Here is a 21429-nt window from a genome sequence, read left to right on the forward strand (position 1 = left end):
CATGAGCTCAGTCCACAGAGGACAGAACAAAGCTGGATGCCCTGTGGTGAGCATAACAAGCAGTCGTAGCCCCCACTCACCATCCCTGCAAGCATAGCACTTATCATCCCTGCAGCCCTTAATGTCTCTCCCTTCACCCTTTACAGTCTTCCCAGTGCTCTCTGTGTCTCCTAACAACATGCAACTGTATATCTATTCTCCCCTCCAGAATGCAGACTCCAGTGAGGCAAGGGCTTTTTTTTTTTAAAACTTGATAGTTTGTTCGCAGAATTTGGTATATAGTAAACACTTACCATTTAAATAATTAAACATGAAATGAATATACTCAGCTGAGGACACAGATCAGAGGCACACCACTTGCCTAACACACAAGTCCCCCCCCAATGTTTCAAATAAACACTCTCCAACATTTCTAACAAACACTACTTGTTTTTTCTTATTTTATTGGTTAAGTAATGCTTCAAAGTGTTTCTTAATAAACCCATTTTCTCTTCTATCCAAGTATAAACACTATTCTCAGATTTCAAGATGAACTGTTACATCCATACAAACTAAAAGGCTGAGTCTGATACACCCTCAAAAGGTTCCATGGTAAAAACTAGACAAAGAACATAGCTTACTAAGTTTTTACATCTTACATTTAAAAAGATAGTAAGCATTTTTTTCAATAAAACCTTGCGATATCTTTGCCCTATTACTAACCTCTACATCACTTGAATTCTCATCTTCAACTTCTCCTTCTTCAGTCTCGTCGTCATCTGAACTGTCTTCCTGCTTGTCTAAAATGGAGTGTGAGGGACAAAAGGAACCTTAATGTAACCCCATCATAAACTTGTAAAGTTTAAAAAGCCCAGTGCTTCCTATTCCTATTGACTGATAAACCCAAGTATCATAATTTACCTCAGAAACGTCTGGTGAGGCAGTATTCATAATGCTCTGCTCAAGGCCCTGCACAGATCAGTGCACAGGAGGGGCAAGGGCCCTCTTTGTGCGTAGTTACCTTTCTTGTTTTTCTCAGACGACTTGTCTTCACTGGCATCTCTGCTTCTCACCTTATCCTGGGCTGGCAGAGAACTCATATTTATGAGAGCTCGTGTGGCCGTCATCTCATCCAGCCAGACCACATTACCTAAAATAAAACATCACCCACATCCAAGTGTAACTTTTCTGAGAGCAGATTTGGCATCAGGTTCACGGCCATAGCCTTACTGGCTATAAAGGCTGTTAGTCAATGTAAAAACCAGCTCATGAAAAAAGTATACAATGGTGGTAAATGTCTCATGAATGTCGTCCAGAGCTACATTCCTAGACCCAATTCCACCAATAACTGTTTTAAGCAAGGAATTCCTGAAGCCAAATGTAGCAGCACATGCTTCCAATCCCAGCACGGGGCAGGGGCAGGCAAAGGCTAGCGAATTCCCAGTGCTAGAACGGCTGGGCGACTGAGTCCTGCCTGAGAAAACCACCCTCCTGAAACACGGTGACTATAGGAACTATCAGGTTAACTCTTCTCCTAGGCTAAGGACAAAGTCAAGCAGAAGCAGTTTGGGCAATAATTATTCACTATCGAAGACAGCAAGAATGCTCTAAAATCCAAACAAAAGCACACTAAACAGAAAATGCAGGTATACTTACAGGAGGTATCATCCAACCACTCAATGTGAGCTGGAGGATATTCCTTAAAATAGGAAAAGATATCCTGGGTGCTCATCTCATCCACTCCACAAATGTAGATCGTCTCCAGTCTCACCTTGGGGATTGCTAAAAACAAGACACAGAATTTTCCAACCTGTTATTTACAGCTTGCTAAGAATTCTTTACCATGGTTTAGATAATGGTTCTAGATGAGGAAGAAACTGAAACAGTAATTATTTCAAAAGAGCACAAAACAATAGGGTAGGGTCGACTTCTTTAATGTTTACATTGACGCACATTAAGCAAATGACGCAATTCAGAATAGCCACCCGGGGCTCAGATGGAGGAAATGGACAGCACTGACAGATACACTGCTGCATAGGACTGTTCACAGTATTGGACCTTTCTCAAACCCTATTGTCCTGTCCTCCCTTCCCTAAAGATATACACACAAAAGAAAAAAAAAACTTCCTACAAGTTAGAAAAAAACAAAAAAAACTCATAAATGAACAAAAGATGTAAAACAATTTATACAGACAGGTAAAAAAATATGAAGAGATGGGCTGACCTTCCTACTAATCTGGAAAGTTCATATTAAAAAGATACCCGGGAGTAGGTGGGCTGGGGAGCACAGGAAGGACGGATGGCATAGAGGGGTTTCGGAGGGGAAACGAGGAAAGGGTATAACATTTGAAATGTAAATGAAGAAAATATTTAAAATTTAAAAAAAGATACCAAGCTGGATGTGGAAGTGGATACCTTCAATCCTAGCCTTCAGGACACAGGCAGGCAGAGACCACTGTAAGTCCCTGGCTAGCCAAGGCCACATAGTGAGACCCTGTCTAAAACCAAAGGAAAAAGATACTGAGCAGATTTTGTCTTTTGCATGAAACACAGGCCACATGGGAAGAGTTGCTTCTCCTGCCAGGGGTAGCATGGACAAGGATACTCCAAAGGGTAACGGAATGCACTCTAGCACATTTCCTAAAAACTCGATGAATCCTCAGCCTCAATCCTAACACACAAGTGAGGTTACAAAGGAGCTCACATAACAATCTTCAGGGCAGCACTATCTCTAATAATCCAGCAGCCACGAGGGTAACAAGTTATGGCTAACCCATCTTAAGTAATTTATGGTTTACTCAAACCATACATAGAATATAATGCATATACACTCGCATACACACACACACACACACACAGAGAGAGAGAGAGAGAGAGAGAGAGAGAGAGAAATTATATACCAGAGATTCTAAAACATATTGAATGAAAAAAAATTAATCAACAGTCTCTGATACCCAGGAGATGGCACAGCAGTTAAAGAGCTGTCTGCAACATAAGCCTGAGGAACTGAGTTCCAACTCCAGACATGATATAAGAAGCCAGATGCAGTGACATACATCTGTAACCCCAGTCTCTACAGATGGGAGACAGAGACACAGCTCATGGGTCAGCTGGCCTGGAGAACCCTGCCTCAACAACAGAACAGCAGGAAGAGACCCTGCCTCAACAAGGTGGAAGGTAAGAAACTACTCCCGAAAGTTGTCCTCGCACCGCTATATGCACACTACAGCATGCACACATCCACAAATAGTTCATTATTTAGCATTAAACACCTTAATAGCTATAGGAAAAAGCTTGGTCCCATTCACAATGCATTGGAAAGAGCTGTTACATCTGGTGAAATAAAAAAGTTGAAAGACATAGTCATCTGAATGTTTCCATGAAATGCTTACTTCAAGTACATTATCTTATTCAACCTTTTAATTGTAAAATATGCCATTAAGAATCTGTAAATCAGCCAGGCAGTGGTGGCACACGCCTTTAATTCCAGCACTTGGGAGGCAGAAGCAGGCAGATTCCTGAGTTCGAGGACAGTCTGGTCTACAGAGTAAGTTCCAGGACAGCCAGGGCTACACAGAGAAACTCTTTGTCTTGGAAAAACCAAAAAAAAAAAAAAAAAAAAAAAAAAAGAATTTGTAAATGTTTATATATCTGCTACCTGGATTTGTTTAATTCCTTTAAAGACTTCAAGCAGAGACTAGTAGGGAAGGGCTGTGGACCAGGAGAGTGGGGAGGAATGGAGCAGGAGGGAGTGCTGAAGGATGCATTGTACAAAGCTTGGCATGTACAAGTGTGGAGATGACAGAAGTCTGAAGTCTACCAATTGTACGTAGTATTCACATTTAAATCGTATGCAAATAAGACCTCCCATAGGAAACGAGGGTCTTATGACTTCCCTTCCTCTTCAAGTAAGTCTGACAATTCTGTTCTCCTTACTCCCAAGCATGTTTTCCTTTTGACTGATACATGAAAACCAGGCATGCAGTGCTGGCTCAGGCCTGGCACTCAAAGGCTGAAGGAGGAAGATCACCAGAAATTCAAAGCTAACCTGGGCTACATAGTGAGTTTAAGAAAAGCCTGGGTAAGACTCTGTCTCAAGCCGGGCAGTGGTGGTGCATGCCTGTAATCCCAGCACTTGGGAGGCAGAGGCAGGCAGATTTCTGAGTTTGAGGCCAGCCTGGTCTACAGAGTTCTAGGACAGCCAGGGCTACATAGAGAAACCCTGTCTCAAAACAAAACAAAACAAAACAAAACAAAACAAAACAAAAGGCTCTGTCTCAAAAACAAAAAGTAAAGCAAACATCTATGATTCATTTCTGGTATAAACATTCAAACTTCTTTCCTTTAGATGTTTGAGATATATATTACAAATCATTCTCTATAATTACCCTCCCATGCAATTCCCCAACTAGACCTTCTTACTCCCAACTATAACTACAGCCACTGATCAACCATTTTCAACACTCTATCCTTCCTTCTCTCCCAGTCTGGTAAGCAGCATCTGACTGTCTACTCCTGAACCCATGTACTTTAAAGTTTGTAATGGACTCTCGTGTTACTGTTATCTGTGGTAGGCTGACTTCACTTAACACACGGATCTCCACTTCTACCATGCTGCCACCACGCCAGGGCTTTGCTTTCTATAGCTGAAGAATATTCTGTGAGAGTATGTACTACATTTTCTTAATCTATCCATCAGCTTGTAGGGCGATGTAACTCAGAGACTGGTCTTACCTAGCATACATAAGGCTTCAACTTTAATCCCTAGCACCAGAAATGAGCACTTAACTTTGTTTCCTGTCTCGGCCATGTGAGTAGTGCTACAATAAGTAATGAGACGCCATGTGTACAGATGCCTCTTCACATCTTGCTTTCCTTTGTCTATCTGCTCAAAAGTGGTGTACTGGGTTCTTTGGTACTCTTCCTGCTTGATTTTTTAAGGAACACACATAGCATTTTCCTCCACACAGCTATCTCAATTTACATTGCCACCCACAGTGCTACCTTGAAGGTTACAGGACTAGATTTGAGTAGGTTGAGCCTGGATGGTAGAAGCAGGTCAGCAGGCTTGTAATTAACTCAAAATGTATGGAGCCATGCCTAATCTTTCACTACCGCAGCAGGATCTTTTGTCACAGAGTTCACATTGGAGAACCATGTAATCACGTTATGAAACAAAACAAAACAGAAAAATCATAAATCCAAACTCTTATCATGTATTAAGAAATATAGCTTTGTGTTGTGGTACATTCACAGTTATGCTGAGGTACATGCAGCTCACAGAGCATAGGTTGGGCACACCTGAGAAATACTTAAGGGATGGAGAGATGACTCAGTAGTTAAGAAAACATGTTCTTCTTGCAGAGTATCCAGATTTGCTCTAAGAGACTGCATGTACACGGAACACAGACAAGCATGCAGGCAAAACACTCACACACATAAAGCAAAATATTAAAAAAAAAAAAAAAAAAAGACTTGTAAAATCTGAAACAAGGAGACTGAGAGATGGCTCAGTGGTTAAGAGCACTCGCTGCTCTTCCAGGTCCTGAGTTCAATTCCCAGCAACCACATGGTGGCTCACAACCATCAGTAATGGGATCCAATGCCCTCTTCTGGTGTGTCTGAAAACAGCTACAGACTACTCACATACAATACATAAATCTTTAAAAAAAGAAAAAAAAATCCAATTTAAAAATAGTCGACATGGCTATGTATGGTGGTGTAGGGCTTGATCCCAGCACTGTGGAGGCAGAGATTATTAAAAAGGAAATGTGGGGATGTGCCAAGCATGGTAATATTGGTAACACCTCATCTGTAACTCCAGCACTGGAAAGGCAAAGGCAGGAAGTTGCTCTGAGTTCTAGGACACCTTGTTCAAGGTGAGTCCTAGCTAGGTCTACTTTCTTCTTAGTTCCTTGAGCCAAAAGCTAAAATCTAAGAATATTTTAGAAGGCTATGGGAAGTCAAGAGATGGTTCCACAGAATGTAACAAAAAAACAAGACAGAGCCAGGCATGATGGCACATTACACGCCTTTAATCCCAGCACTGGAGAAGCAGAAGCAGGTGGATCTCTAAGTTCAAGGCCAGCCTGGTTTATACAGTGAGATCTGGGCCAGTCAGGACTACACAGTGAGACACCTGCCTCAAAAGAAAAAAAAAGGAGACAAAAACAACTCCCAGTGATGAAAGAGGAAAAAGTCTGGGTGTTAGGGAAAATACATATTTGTTTATCTGGTAAAATAGACTTAATCAAATGAATCAGGCACATGAAAAAGGTAACAAAACTCAGTATCACCACATCATAATATATACTAACAAATATCACAATACTAAAAGAAGAAAGCCTACAGATTAAAAAAATAGTTTAAACCCGGTGGTGGTGGTGGCGCATGTCTGTAAAATCCCAGCACTCTGGGAGGCAGAGGCAGGTGGATTTCTGAGTTTGAGGCCAGACTGGTCTACAGAGTGAGTTCCAGGACAGCCAGGGCTATACAGAGAAACCCTGTCTCAAAAAAAAAAGAAAAACAAAATCCAAAAAAACAAACAAAACAAAACAAAACAAAACAAAACAAAACAAAAAAAAACAAAATAGTTTAAACACAAGAGAAGGCTCAAAGGGTTCAGCTTGAGACCCATGCCACAAAATGGAGCCTACTCCAACACTGCCTGGAGGGCCAATATTCAGAGGTTGGTAGCCCAGAGACCCAGGAGTGAACCAAACATCACCATGACCAGCCAAAAAAAAAAAAAAAAAGTCAATGAAACAATTCCTAAGATAGCCTGCTATACTTGTAGTCAGGAGCCTAGCATAATTATCATCAGAGAAGCCTCATCCAGCAATTGATGGGAACAGATAAAGAGACCCACAGCCAAACATTAGGCAGAACCTAAGGAATCCTGCAGGAGGAGAGGAAGGAGTGTAGAAGGCAGGGGGTCAGGAACATCACAACAAAACTCACAGAATGAACTACCTGGGCTCAGAGTCTAAACTGACAATCAGGGGAGCCTGCTTGGGTCAGACCTAAGCCTTATGCATATGTTACTGGTCTGTGCCTTGGCCTTTGTGAGGGACTCACAGCGGGAGAGGGAGTGTCTTTGACTCTAGTGCCTGCTTTAGAACCCTTTTCCTCCTACTGAGTTGCTTCAATCAGCCTTAATGTGAGGGGAGGTGCCTAGTCTTACTGCAACTTGATATACCACGTTTGGTTACTATCCATGGGAGGCCTGCCGGAGTGCGTCCTTGAAGGAAGGCAGGGGAGAAGGACTGGCAGGGGCGGAGGAGCAGAAACTGCAGCCAGCCTGTAATACATGAGAAAATACATTTAAAAAAAATTATTACTTTTTTTGAATATAAGGATAAAGAAAAATTATTTGTTTTGTTTGTTTCACATTGGGCCCTGTCACGTGCATGCTAAGCAAGCATACTACTTCTGAGTTACACCCAGCCCTTTGAAACGGTTTTAAAGTGATATTCCATCATGATAATTAAAACTACTGACATAAAATATTATTTTTTTCATGTAAATTTTTATTTTTATATTTTTACTCTTTAAAAAGGATTTGTTTATTTTACGTATATAAATGCTCTATCTGAATATATACCTTTGTGCCAGAAGAGTGTATCAGATCCCATTACAGATGGTTGTGAGCCATCATGTGGGTGCTGGGAATTGAACTCAGGACTTCTGGGAGAGCAGCTAGTACTCTTAACCACTGAGCCATCCCTCCAGTCCTAAAACTCATTTAAAAAGAATGAAAGAATAAAAAATTCTGTCCAGATATGTTTAATTTATGAGAATGAGATACATATTGACAATGGACAATTTTCTTCAAAAGAAGCAGGTCAAAAACCAGACTTGGTGACACAGGTCTTAAATCTAACTACTAAGGAGGCTGATGCCAAAGGACTCCAAGTTCAAAGCCATCCTGGCCCTGACTCAAAATAAGAAAACAAAGACTAGGGATGGAGCTCAGTATCTGGCATGTACATGTGGTCTGTTCTCAACAGAAAAGCAATTTGCCAAGAACAAGGCCCCAGAGATAAGATCTTTGTTAAAATCAGAGTTCATGGAAGGATGCCAAAGGCCCTCACCTTTCTGGCAATGTCACAAAAGTAAAACAAGCCTAAGAAGATGACCAGACTTACAAGTGAACTGCGTGTTACTCAGTGGTGCTCTCAACCATGCACTCGGCCGGCACCATCTTGGATGCTCCGATAGGCAAGGAAGATGAGCAGCAACACAGTAGGACAAAGTTCAAGTCTCGAGGAGCACTTTTTCTCACCAGTAAAATCCCTCAGAAGATTGCTAAAGACAAATCAGCCACATAGCAGAGCAACTGTAACTCAGTAAGCATTTAACAAGTGTTATTATTGCTGCTGATAATAATAACAAAAAAAAAATCAGTTGACACCTGGTGTAGCTGTGGGTCTGAAGATACTTATTTCAATTCCTCTCTCTAAGAGGCTGGTCTGCTCAGGTACTGCTACTTAGAAGAATGTCAGATAATTAACACACTGGGTACCTATTATGTGCCAAGCACCTATCTAAGAGCTGCAACATTTTGTCAGATTCCTGACAGTTCTGTCTAATTTTGTCCAAGGTTACAGAGCTACAAAAAGAATTTGAATCCAGGCAAATGGGCTTCAGAACCTTTGCTCAAAACCAATGGTTCCCAATCCTGTCCAATCCTGACTCTACATTAAACTACCCAGGAAATACAAAAACAATAGTTACCTCTAGGGCTTATCTAACCCCATCCACCCACAATTCTACATTAAGTTCATCTTGGGTGAGCAGCAGTATTCCCTGGGTTCAGGAACATCGGTTAGGCCATCTTGCCTAAGGCTTGTTTTCAGGTTACACTATAAAATGAGCAATATTCCCCAACTGATATCCAGGCCAACCTACTGCCTTTTAAACAAAATATCTGCATAGCTGAGTAGTCAGGGAGTCTGGGAGTCAGAGGCAAGAGGATCAGAGTCCATGGCTAGCATGGGCTACATGAGATTCTACCTAAAACAAAAACTTGGCAGAAACATAAGATTCTGATTGCTTTTCTGTAAGCAATTGTTGACCAAAATTACACACAATAAAAGAATGTTTCTTTTTAAAGTAAGGTTTAAGTTTTTAAAGTTAGACAGGCCAGGCGGCAGTGGCGCACGCCTGTAATCCCAGCACGCTGGGAGGCAGAGGCAGGCGGATTTCTGAGTTCAAGGCCAGCCTGGTCTACAGAGTGAGTTCCAGCATAGCCAGGGCTATACAGAGAAACCCTGTCTGAAAAAAAACAAATCCAAAAAAACAAAAACAAGCAAACAACAACAAAAAAAACCAAAAATAAAGTTAGACAGATATAGGTTAGAATCCTGAGTTTTTCATTAGCTCTGAGTAACTCACTTCTACACTTCTACAATCTGTTTTTTCCTTTATAAAATAATTATTAAAAATATATATTCCTCAGAGACTTGCTGTGAGAAACAAACATATACGCTTAACCCAATGCCATAGAAAGAACCTTCCCAACAAACAGTAGTCATTTCCCCTCATCCAGCAGGCTTATGAGCTTCCACTTTCATCAGGCAAGCACGACTAAAGCGACTCACACAGCACCACAGAGCTTCAACATGCAGTGAGAAGGCTGCCTCCTGAGCCCTTTATAAACACCAATATTTATAAATACAGCACAGAGAGGACTTTTGTATTCATGGATTTAGATAAAAGAATGAGAAGGATGCAGACTTACTCAATTAAAGCTCCCCTTTTAAAAAACTGCTTTGCTAGTGAGTGTCATGGTGCACCCCTGGAATCTTAGAACTTGGGAGGCAGAAGCAGGAAGACCATGAGTTTAAAATCATCTTCAGCTAGAAATCAGTCTGGGCTACGTGAGACACTGCCTCAAACAAGCAAACAGAAAATAGTAAGTGGGCTGGGGACATGGTGACTTGATTCGCACCAGTGAGGAGTCTCAGAGTTACACCTAGCACCACAAAGAAAGAAAAACCCCACCACTATCAACTGCCTTGCTATGAGTTCTTTGGAGAAAATGATCTTAATAAAATAGGCTACGGTTGGTTTAGGTCTCTTTGAGAATAAGTACTGGGAGGTCTGCATGTACCATGTATCATTACCAATAAAAATCCTAGCTGCTCCAAAAGAGCTCCAAGTGCCCTAAAAGAAAACTTCACAGCAAGGCACTTCCACTATTCTCAGAAGCAAAGAGAAGCTAGCTACCAAACATCACTAGGAGGAAAGCAGATGAGGAGGCCCAGAGGCAAGGATGCACGCCTCACCTCTGACACAAGCCTCCCTGACAATTTCTTCTGTTCCACTCTTCTAGCTCTAACTGAGAAATATCTGACAGCATCTCATCTTTACACAGCTGATGTTGGAATCCCTTCCTCTTGGGTATGGATGACGACTGGACATACAGGACAAAGCCAAACATGAAACAATGGCAGGGAAAGTCACTCTTGGAACAGGATGAAAAAATTGTCCCCAGACAGGCTGTACCTTTCTTCATCATGTCTCGGTCCAAGGCTACATTTCTCTGGGCAAGATTTACTTCTGCTCGAAAGTGGAAGCGCTTAGCTCGCTGTTCTTTCTTTTCAATTGCTTCCTAGAAAGTACAAAAAGAAGCAAATAGGGAAAGGGAGGATGAGGAAAGTTAAATCACAAACACGCTGCAACCGTCAAATAAATCAGAATAAATAAGCAACCTTGAATGTGTTTTGCAGAGAACTGGACAAGTACAGCATACAGTAACCCCACTGAAATAATTTCCATTCCATCATAGCCTATGACTGCACCCAGAACATAGTGGGAAGGCAAGAGGTCAGTGAACACTTGTTTATAAAGTTTTCTGATGTTTCATGTATCACCAATAATCACACCAAGAAGTTAAAACAAATAACCTAACCTTCTCAATTTTCCTAGTGCAGAAATGGAGATACAAAAAAAACAGAAGGTTTGCAGGAAATATCTCCTCTAGCTAAGGATAGATCTGATCCAGTGCTATTTCTAGGAACCCCACAACTACCATTATCACTTTACATTGTCTGTGGGCATGGTAATCACACCTATTATGCTTTTCCACATTATGTATGCCTGAATGGTCCAGTCCCTAAAAGCCACACCCCCATTTAAAAATAACATCAAAGCAAAAAAATCTCTTCTATTCCAGCCTCATGTGCATAGAATTGCCTGTTTTCATTCCTAAGTGACAAAGAGCATTAACACTGCTGAAAAAATATTCAGCTTTGTAAATTTCTTCCAAAAGTGAAAATAAATTCAATTATGATTTTCTGATGGCTCTTAAGAGCCCTTCAGTAACTGCAATATTGACTGATGGTTCTGACTAAAACCAGCTTGTGGTGTGAGGAAGCAGCAATGCTTCTGTTATTTCCTAATGGTGAGGCTCACTGCTTTTCACTGAAGTCTTCCTAGCACAAACAACAATCCTTTCTGCAGTTTGTGTGTGTGTGCTTAGTGTACAGGTAGGAACATTATGTGTGCATTGAGGGGAGGTGGGCAGGTCTTTCTCAGTGCTGCGATTACAGATGCAAACACACTTCTGTGCATTTTTTTTTCATTCTTTTTTTTTTATTCGATATAATTTATTTACATTTCAAATGATTTCCCCTTTTCTAGCCCCCCCCCCCTACTTCTGTGCATTTTTATAAAGCACATGGGTGCTAGGGATCGGAACTCAACTTTATGCTTCCACAGCGAGCTCTTCACTGACGGAGCCAGTAAATCTCCAAGCCAAATCCTTTTCCCAGTACCCGTTTCATGTATTAGAAAACAATACTGAGTTGAAAGAAGGCTACTTCTTAATGATACTGAGAACATTTCACTTTATACTATTTTCTCCACTAGATGCTCAGCTCTTTCTTTTGGCCTTTAAGTGTCTGACATAAACCGAGAGGGAGAAACTATAAAAGGCCAAATATGACATATTTATTCTTGTTTTTGAAGATCCAATATATAAATATATATTATTGTTTACATTTTAAATCGGGTCTGGAGAGATGGCTCAGCAGTTAAAAGCACTAGGTGCTCTTACAGAGGACCAGGGTTCAGTTGCCAGCACCCACATGGTGTAGCTCACAGTTGTCTGTAACTCCAGTTCCAGAGGATCTGATGCCCTCTTCTCACCTCCCTAGGCACCAGGTATTCACATGGTACACATAATACATGTAGGCAAAACACTGATATATATACAAAATAAAAAATATAATTGAAATTGAAAATTCTATTTCAAACTGAACATTTAAATCAGGAAGAAAGAAAAGGTCTGGGGCTAGAGAGATGGTGCAATGGTTAAAAGCACTGTCTGTTTTCTATGTAAACTTTTCATTAAAAGCTATCATAGAAACCATTTTGTCAGCTTCTTCTGCATGTTACTAAATGTTGAGTTAAAAAAAAACAAACAACAAAAAAAAAACCTTTGGGCACTATGAGTATGATGGCATTTAATTACACACTTAACAAACTGAAAGTTTTAAAAGCAATTATTGTGTATTATTTATATAAAAATAGCTAAAACATCTAAGACTAATAAAATCACATTAAGCTGCATATCTGTTTGCCTGTATTGCCAAGTGCCAAATGGAGAGACCCCTTAAAGCACCACTAGACTGGGGGATTAATGGGCAGATGAAATTCTAAGACTCCTGTGTATGTCTGACTGAAGTTCTTCTAGGTGTTTCTGACAGCACCTGAACATATAACCAATATGCCAGTGTATCAGCCCTTCAATTGTAACTATGCACAAGATAGTTTGTTTCAATAGTTCTTAGGTTTACATAGCTTCTTTCTGTCCCTCAAACTGTTAATTGTTTATATATGCCATGAATAGATTTTTGTTAAAGTGTGATTTACAATGTCCTTAAATATCAAAGGAAATGTAAACTGTGATATATGATAAAAATATGGGAGAAAGAAAAAGAGCACTGTTTGCTCTTGCAGAGGTCCTGAGTTCAATTCCCAGCAAGCACATGGTGGCTCACAACCATCTGTAATGGGATCCAATGCCCTCTTCTGGTGTGTTTGAAAACAGTTACAGTGTACTCATATGCATAAAATAAATCTTTAAAAAAGAAAAAGAAATAAAAAGAAAAAGTCTGAACTGAAATAAAGCAATGTACTGACAATTTATCATATGGAAAATAAAAGACTTCACTCTGAGGTATTATAATGGAAGTGATACAATGGTAATAGCAATCACTCAACAAAAGACAACATTGCCAGATGCTGGGAACAACTCAGTTGGCATGGCCCTCAAAGCTTAGAAACACAGACAACTAGAAAATTCTGTTTTTCTAAGTTGAAAACCAGTGTTTCCATAGATATACATGTTGAGTGCTTTTAACCTTTTTATAGAAAGTAGAAACAAAACACATTTTTTAAAGAGTGCAAATGACATCCAAGTAAGCATTCGCAAGGCCAGGGACATGGCATGATGTCCCTGTGGTTGTGCTTGCCATTGAAAACCTGAACCTGAATCCCCAGAACCCATGTAACAGCCAGATACTATGGCGCCGTCTGTCACTTCTCCACTCTTATAGCACAACAGGAGACAGAGGGGAGAGGCACGAGGTAGGTGGGGGTGGGGAGAAGGTTCAGCAGTTAAAGCCACTGGCTGTTCTTGCAGAAACCCAGATTTGGTCTCAAGTACCCACAGGACAGCTCAATACTATCTCAAGCTCCAGTCCTAAGGGTCTAAAGCCCGTCCCTGAGCTCCTCACACATTAGTTCTGAACGTGGTACACTTACATACATGCAACCAAATCACTCATACACAAATTTAAAAATAATATCAACAATACTATTACCAACAAAAAAAGAAGCCAGATGCAGTGGCAAATGCCTTTGATCCTAGCATCTGAAGTGCAGAGGCAGGGGACCTCTGTGGGTTCAAGATCAGCCTGATCTACATAGTGAGTTCCAGGACAGTCAAGGCTATGCAGAGAGACCTTGCCTCAAATAAAACAAAACAAACAAACAAAAGATGAGAGGGGAGAACCAACACCTGAGGTTGTTCTGACTTCACATCTGTTACAGCATGCATACACTTTCACACAAAACATATACAGCGATCATACATAAGTAAATGTTAAGTAATAAATAAATATTAAAATATGCATTCCCAGTGCAAACTCTTTCTTGGAAATGATTAAGCACTGGCAACTAAGTATAGTAATTATCTTTTCATGGACACAATTGTTGCCTGAACGTTTTCAGGACATACAAGGACATCCTTGGGTAAACAGATGTAGATATTTGACATTATGAGATACAGATCATATATAGATGAGATATATATCAGCAACAAAAGAAAAAATGAGGCAAAATATTTACTATTTTGTAAATGGTAAAAACCAAGTTTATTAATTCCATCTGCTTATCAAACTGAATAATCACAGTCTGTCTCACCTTGGAGGTGACATCGATTCCGGTGATGAAGCTGCCAGCTTTGTTTTCGTATCTTCTGCTTGTGTCCTAACAGAAGAGGAAAGATGAGAACTCTGACAGAAAAACCCACATAAAAGGCAGCCTGACAACTGGCCCTTTTTGAAGTCATTCTTTTCAGCAACCCTTCTCCATTTTAACAATCCTTCTTAGAAGGAAGTCTATCTCTGAGGCTCCACAGAGGCAAGCAACCATTCTAATAAGAAGCCTTATCCAGACCCCAGGTAGGAACCTGTTCATAACATTAAGTAATTCTGTCCACTCAGGGTATCTATATAATGAAAATCTAAAGTCTTTTGTGAAAAATGTCAAAAATGAGATAGCCACTTAACTCCCCAAACCAGACAGATTTTCCATGGAAGGCCACTAGATGGAGCAAATGCCTCCACAAAAAAGCTGCAAGGGCTAGATCTCTGGGAAAAATACAGGCTAATACAATGAAAAAAGGAGGGGAAATGAATATAGATCAAGGACTAAAGTCTCAGGTCTGCAGCCAGTACCCTGGACCTTGCCCTCAGTCTTTAGGCCCTGCTTTCCTCCACAATATCTGTCTTTCTAACTTCTGCTCTCCTTTTGTGCTTAAGACAACCCAACATTTCTCTGACAAAACAATCTTGTTTCCATCTCTGCGACTTTGGTCCTTGCTGTCCTCCCTGCTGGAATTACTCCCTTCCAACCGACATGGTTGGCCCTCTTTTGTCATTTAGGGTTAAAGTTGAATCTAACTATCTCGGGAGACTTCCCTTCCCAGCACACACCAACTGCTTCACATCCCTCCTGGTCACTGTACTTTCTATCCTATTAACAGGGTGTGTTTTCTTTGTAGCACTTAATACAAAAGGAAATTATTTACTTGTGTCCCCTACTAGAGCAAACACCATGAGGGAGTTTGCTCTTAAGCACCTAGGATTACACCAGCACAGAGAGGTGTGTGATATATACATGTTAAACTGATTGAATGGATAACACCTGATCTAGACACTATAAACTCTAATCTGTAGATGTTGTTACCAAAGGTACTGTCATTTGTCACCACTACCTTAGCCTTCACTCGTAACTTCAAATGGAAAACCAAGACCTGCTATCTTATAATTAAAGGAGGAGGTACGGGGAAGTTCATGTTGTGTGTGAAAATCGAGGTATCCGGGCCTCAGACCAGCTTTAAGAAGGGGCATGTGACTACCAAACCACAAGCAAAACACTCCTCATACCCACTGTGGTTAAAGAAAGATCAAATGTCACTCTGTGTCAGAAGCTGGGACCACCGAGTGGACTCAGTGAAAGGTGCGCGGGGACACGAGGACCCTCATCCACAATAGCAACACACCAATGTCTGCTGTTTGACAGGTCTAGCCATCCCAAGCGAAGAGGGCTTGTTTAAGTGACACCAACTCCGCGGGGTAGGAGGATCCACCAGGAGACCTGTATGCCAGCGACGCCTAACAATTCCTTTCAGGGCTGATCCAGGTTCTGTTCCCGCCCGCGGCTTCCTTTTATCTCCATCCAAACACAGTTGATTCGTTCTGGGCCCGCACCGAGGGGCAGCGAGAGGGGTGCCCCAACTCTCTCCGAGGTCCCCCGCCTCCTCCAGCGCTCTCTGCACCCATTTCCGGACGCCCCGGCGTCCTTTCTCTCTGGCGCTCTCCGGGTCATGCGCAGCCCCCGCCTTTCGGCGCTCGCGCCCCTCTCCCGCGTTCCCGGACTTGTGCCAGCGCCGCTGCCCGCCGCCTCCCTGCCTCGCAAGGGACACTCGCTGGGCGACCTCCTGAGCCCCCGCCCCTCTCGCCCGTACCGGGAGCAGTTCCTTTAGGGAGCGCCGCACCGGCACGATTTCCAGCTCGCCTTCTTCCACCTCCATGGGCTCCGGCTCGCCACGCTCCAAACCCGACTCCACCTCGGGAGACGGAAGCCCCAGAGCCGGCCCAGCGGGGGCCTCCGCCTTCACAGACACTCGCAGGCCGCGAACGGCCGCCATAGCTGCCAGCCGGCCGCACCACAGAAAGCCCGCCCCTCACTCCCGCCGCCTAGAGCGCCGTCGCTGATAACCACAGAGGAGCACCACCGTCCTAGAGCGTCTTCTGTTTCTACCTGAAAGCTATCCTTGTCTCTGGCGCCCCCTTGATGGCCTAGAAACCAGGGGCAGGCTTGGGGCGGGACTTCGCGGGGTAGGGGGCGGGACGAGACAGGGATGGAGGTGGGGCGTCGTCTGAGGTTCCAAAATAACCTACACTTTGAGGACTTTACTTCTAAGGACTGCTGAACAGTTACTATGTGTCGAATACTTCCAAGGCTTGAACTCTGTGACTAAGATTTTATTATTACTTTCATATCACATAGGAGAGAACTAAGGCACAGTTTTCTCAAGGTAGGTTATTTACCTGGATCTGAGCCTAGGCAATCGTGCTTCAGAGCCCAGAATGAACATAATCTATCATCTAGGCAATCTGGGCGTTTTAAAAGTTATTTCCGTAGTAAACTTTGTCTCTATTAAGTCTTCCAGTAATTGAGCCATTTTTTTGTGGTCAAAATTTTAAACTAGGGCCCAGTGTAGGGGTTACAAATCTGTAATCCCAGCAGTCAGGAGTCAGAGGCAGGTGCATCTCTGAATTCCAGGCCATCCAGGGATCCAAGGTGAAACCCTGCCAAAATTTAAACTGGAAAAGGGTGGTAGATGATTGTATTCCCAGCACTTGAGAGAGAGAGGCAGGAGGATTAGGAGCTTAAGGTTATCCTACAATTACACCAAGGGGCAATTGCTAGCTTGAGGCCAGCCTAAACTACAGAAGACCCTATCTTAAAAGGAGAGGAGGTCCAAGATCGCAGTGACCTACCCAAAGGGCAGAACCAGAGCTTAGAGCTGTTTCCTCACGTCTGGGAGCTCTACCCATCAAAGACTCACAAGCATTATTTCCTGCAAATGTTCCTAGTAAGAGTCTGACTGGGAAAGAAGAAAGGCTTGTTCAGACCTTCAGAAGGCACTTCATGCCTTTCATGAGTCCTGATTTTGTGTCTCCTCCTGTGTCATATTCAGTTAGCCCTTTTTAGACCTATCTCCCAATCTGAACCAGGAATAGTTGAGACCATATATCTGAGCCTCTAAAAATCTTTTCAGAGAAAGACAAATCATTCTAAAACAGGAAAGCACAAGAATCGGATACACTAGATTACCTTGGGCATGGCACGTGACCTCAGTTCCTCCATCAGAACACAGAACAGTGACACGCCTCCACAGAAGACTATAAGGACCAAATGAGCTAATTACGTGTGGTTATCCAACAGAGGTGGTGCAGTGCATCCAAGCTTTCCTTGAAACGGGCCTGCACCATGGGACAAACAAGATGGAATTCTTTAGAACAGTACCATCAGTTGAATGCAGTGCAGATGTAAGTACAAAATTGGGTTAAAAGAATAGAATGTATTTTCTTTTTTCCTGTTCCCCTTTCTTCCCCCCCCCCCCCCTTTTTCTTTTGCTGTACTGACCATGGAACCCAGAGACTTGAGCATGCTAACAAAACCCTTTACCAGTGAGCTTTTACCACAGCCCTCTTGTTTTGAGACAGAATCTCACTGTGTAGCACTCACTGGCTGGCTTGCTACTTGCTTTGTAGCAGAGAATGACCTTAAACTCCTAATCCTCCTACCTCCACCTCCTGAGTGACGGAATTATAGGCATGTAGCACCACGCCTGGCTCCCTAGTGTATATTTTATAGAAATGTTTGTGTTTGGGATAGCCAGCTGTGGGTGACAGTCACGAACCCCACCATTATGCTATCTCTCTAGGCCTGTGGAGTGGGAGGAAGGAGAAACAGAAGCAGTTAATTACTTAGCCACACAGGCCTCTTTCCCTCCTAAAGAGACTTGCATCTTGAGGATTCAATTTGGAGGGATTTGAAATTGCAGTGCAAAGAGGTCTTGGGCAGCCACAGCAGAGAGGAGTGGGGGGTGGGGGTAAGAATGGGGTTATCAGGCAGTCAACAATAATCTCCCACGTAGCTACCGGACAGTCCTATACCTTTCTCTTTACTTGGTTACCCAACTGTAGTGGCTATTCCTGGTTGTCAACTTGATTATATCTGGAATGAACCAGAATTGGAAGGCTTACCTGTGATCCAGATCTTGAGGCTGGAAGACCTGAATCTTGGTTGGCATGGAGATCTTGAGGCATAATGGCCATGAAAAGCTTAGGCCCAGGCAAAGTAGTGCATGCCTTTAATCCCTAAAGACTGAAGCAAGGAGATCTCTTAGTTCAAGGTCAGCCTGGGACAAACAAGCCCCAGATCTAGGAGTGTTGTTGGTACATAGCTTTAATCTGGGACACACCTTCTACTGGAGGCCTGCATAAGCACATTGGAAGAAGGAAAATTCACTCTTTTTTGCCTGCTTGCCTTGTGGGACTGAGCAACTGCTAGATCCTTGGACTTCCATTCACAGCTGCTGCTGACCATTGTTGGGGAGTTGGACTACAAACTGTAAATCATAAATAAATCCCCTTACTATATAGAATCTACCCATAAGTTATGTGACTCTAGAGAAACCTGACTAATACACCCAACTCACTTTTTCTGCCTCCCTGTCCACAGTGCAGCCCAATGAGGTGAAGCCACAGGGAATTTAGGAGGTGGTAAAGAATAATTTTCAAAAAGTTACAGTTAGTGGGGCTGGAGAGATGGCTCGTCTGGTAAAATCCCTGCAGTGCAAGGGCCTGATTCTAAATCCTCAGCACTCGTGTAAAAGCCTGTCAAAGTGACGGGTATCTAAACCCCAGTGTTGGAGAGGCAGCGACAGGCAGATCCCTGAACCCACTGGCCAGCTATCCTAGCCAAATCTGCTAGTCCAGATTCACTGAGAGACCCTGTCTCAAAAACTAAAGTGAAGATAGATCAGTGGTTACAAGTACATAATGCTCCTTCAGAGGACACAAGTATCTAAAAGAATAATAAAGAGGAGGAGGCTGGAGAGATGACTCAGTAGTTAAGAGTACAATGTGCTCCAGCCAGGTAGTGGTGGCACACATCTTCAATCCCAGCACTTGGGAGGCAGAGGCAGGTGGATCTCTGAGTTCGAGGCCAGCCTGGTTTACAACGTGAGTTCCAGGACAGCCAGGGCTACACAGAGAAACCCTGTCTCGGAAAAAACAAAAAACAAAAAACAAAACAAAACCAAAAAAAAGAGTACATGTGCTCTTGCTAAGGACCCAAGTTTAGTTCCCAGCATCTACGTCAGGCAGCTCACAACTGCCTACCCTCCAGGAGATCTTACACCCTCTCCTGGCCACTGAGTGGACTGTACTTACATAATCAAGGAAGATATACAACACCAACCTCTGCATACCTATAGGTGGAAATAGAGTAGTGTAGTGGGAGATCTGCCCAATCTAGGCTTATAGCTTGTTTTGTTAACTGATTGAGCTGAGTTTCTTTTACTGGGCAATTGGGTTGGAAACAAAGTAGCAACAAAATAGCACCCAATGTATTCTTTAGAACCTAACAATCCTGAGATAAAAAGTTTACTGCCAGTGGGGAGAGGGAGTGTGACTAAAGTGAACCGCTCGGTGGTGGTGGCCCGCACCTTTAATCAGCACTTGGGAGGCAGAGGCAGGCGGATTTCTGAGTTTGAGGCCAGCCTGGTCTACAGAGTGAATTCCAGGACAGCCAGGGCTACACAGAGAAACCCTGTCTCAAAAAAAAAAAAAAAAGTTCACAGCCCCAAAGCCCCGAATACGGCTTGGGCTGCAAACTTGCTGCAGCAGTGTGGATTGGAAGCTGACTAGATCTGAGAGGCCCCTCCCTGCAAATAAATGGGGAGACAGGTACAAAAGGTTGCAGACCAGGTTAATTCATTAATATAAGAGAGATATATAGCATCTGGATACTTAAAGATGGGAAAAACAATAAATGTCTTTTTGGCTTTATGTGATGATATTTTGAGTGGTTTGACAGGGATGGGTTTAGAGAAAAAAGTACTGATATTACAATACTTATTCTCTTGATTTCCTATGTCATCTCAAAAGACAAGGCACTAGACAAAAAATTCCTTGCCTTAGAAAAGAGATTACAAGTAATGCTAGAACAAAGGATGCAGCAGTTCACAGATCAGACTGAGCAGCAGAGAGAAAATAATGAGGAGAGGAGCTACAAGGATCGACGGAGAGGCTGCAGAGAGAGAAGCTCGTGGCCTGGAGAAACCGCAAGTTCTATGGGATAATACAGATGGAAACAGTAGTGTAGTGGGAGATCTGCCCAGGCTAGGGTTACAGCCTGTGTTGTTACTGAGTTGAGATTTCTTTTACCACAGAATTGGGTTGGAAACAAAGTAGCAACACCCACCCACATGGACACAAACATGCACCATACTTACACATAACCACCCGCACATCCAGTCAGAGCTGAGCATGGTTGCTTACGCCTGTCATTTTGGCTGAAGCAGGATGATCACCAGGATCTCAGGGCTATCCTGAGCTATAGAACACTATCCTTTCTCTCACCCCTAACAAAAGGTAAAATAAAAACTCAAAAGTTTAAAAAAAAGTATATAATTTTCAAATATAAAATAAAGACATGGGCTGTGTGTGTGTGCCTACTTAACCGAGTTCTTACCCAGCACCCACCAAGTCCTGGCTCAATCCCAAGCACAGAATAAACTAGGCATGAGAGCACACAGCTGTAATCCCAGCACTCACAAGGTAGAGGCAGGAGAAGCAGCAAGTTTAAGGTCAGCTTGGAACATAGGAGAGCCCGGCCCCTCCCTGTGTCAAATCTCACTGTTCATTAAAACTACCTGTGACAGAGAAAAGTTACATTCTGTATCATTCCAACCATGTGACCGTCTAGTAAGTAGTCGGTTGTGCAGAGGAGCGGGAGGCATGAATAGTTGGACACTGGGTTTCTGGGACAGTGAAGACCCAAGCTGTGACCGGTTCTCATCTCAGCTGGAGACATGTCTGTGGCCACCAGGTACAGTTGATTACATGTGTGTGGAGG

At 42.7% G+C, this 21429-nt stretch overlaps 1 protein-coding gene across 1 annotated transcript in view; it reads right to left on the reverse strand.

Annotated features, from left to right (window-relative positions):
- Ncbp3 (nuclear cap binding subunit 3) overlaps positions 1-16467 on the reverse strand; it is a 30253-nt gene extending 13786 nt beyond the window's left edge. Inside the window, exons 1-6 of the mRNA XM_052195659.1 lie at positions 16241-16467; positions 14413-14478; positions 10489-10594; positions 1636-1761; positions 1001-1129; positions 703-779 (exon numbers count right to left, since the gene is read on the reverse strand). Of these exons, the coding sequence (XP_052051619.1) occupies positions 703-779; positions 1001-1129; positions 1636-1761; positions 10489-10594; positions 14413-14478; positions 16241-16423 (687 nt within the window). The 5' untranslated portion in view covers positions 16424-16467. The remainder of the gene's footprint in view (positions 1-702; positions 780-1000; positions 1130-1635; positions 1762-10488; positions 10595-14412; positions 14479-16240) is intronic.
- Between the last annotated feature and the right edge of the window lie 4962 nt (positions 16468-21429).

The sequence above is a fragment of the Apodemus sylvaticus genome, chromosome 10 (genome assembly GCF_947179515.1).
Source record: "Apodemus sylvaticus chromosome 10, mApoSyl1.1, whole genome shotgun sequence".
Lineage (NCBI taxonomy): Eukaryota > Metazoa > Chordata > Mammalia > Rodentia > Muridae > Apodemus > Apodemus sylvaticus.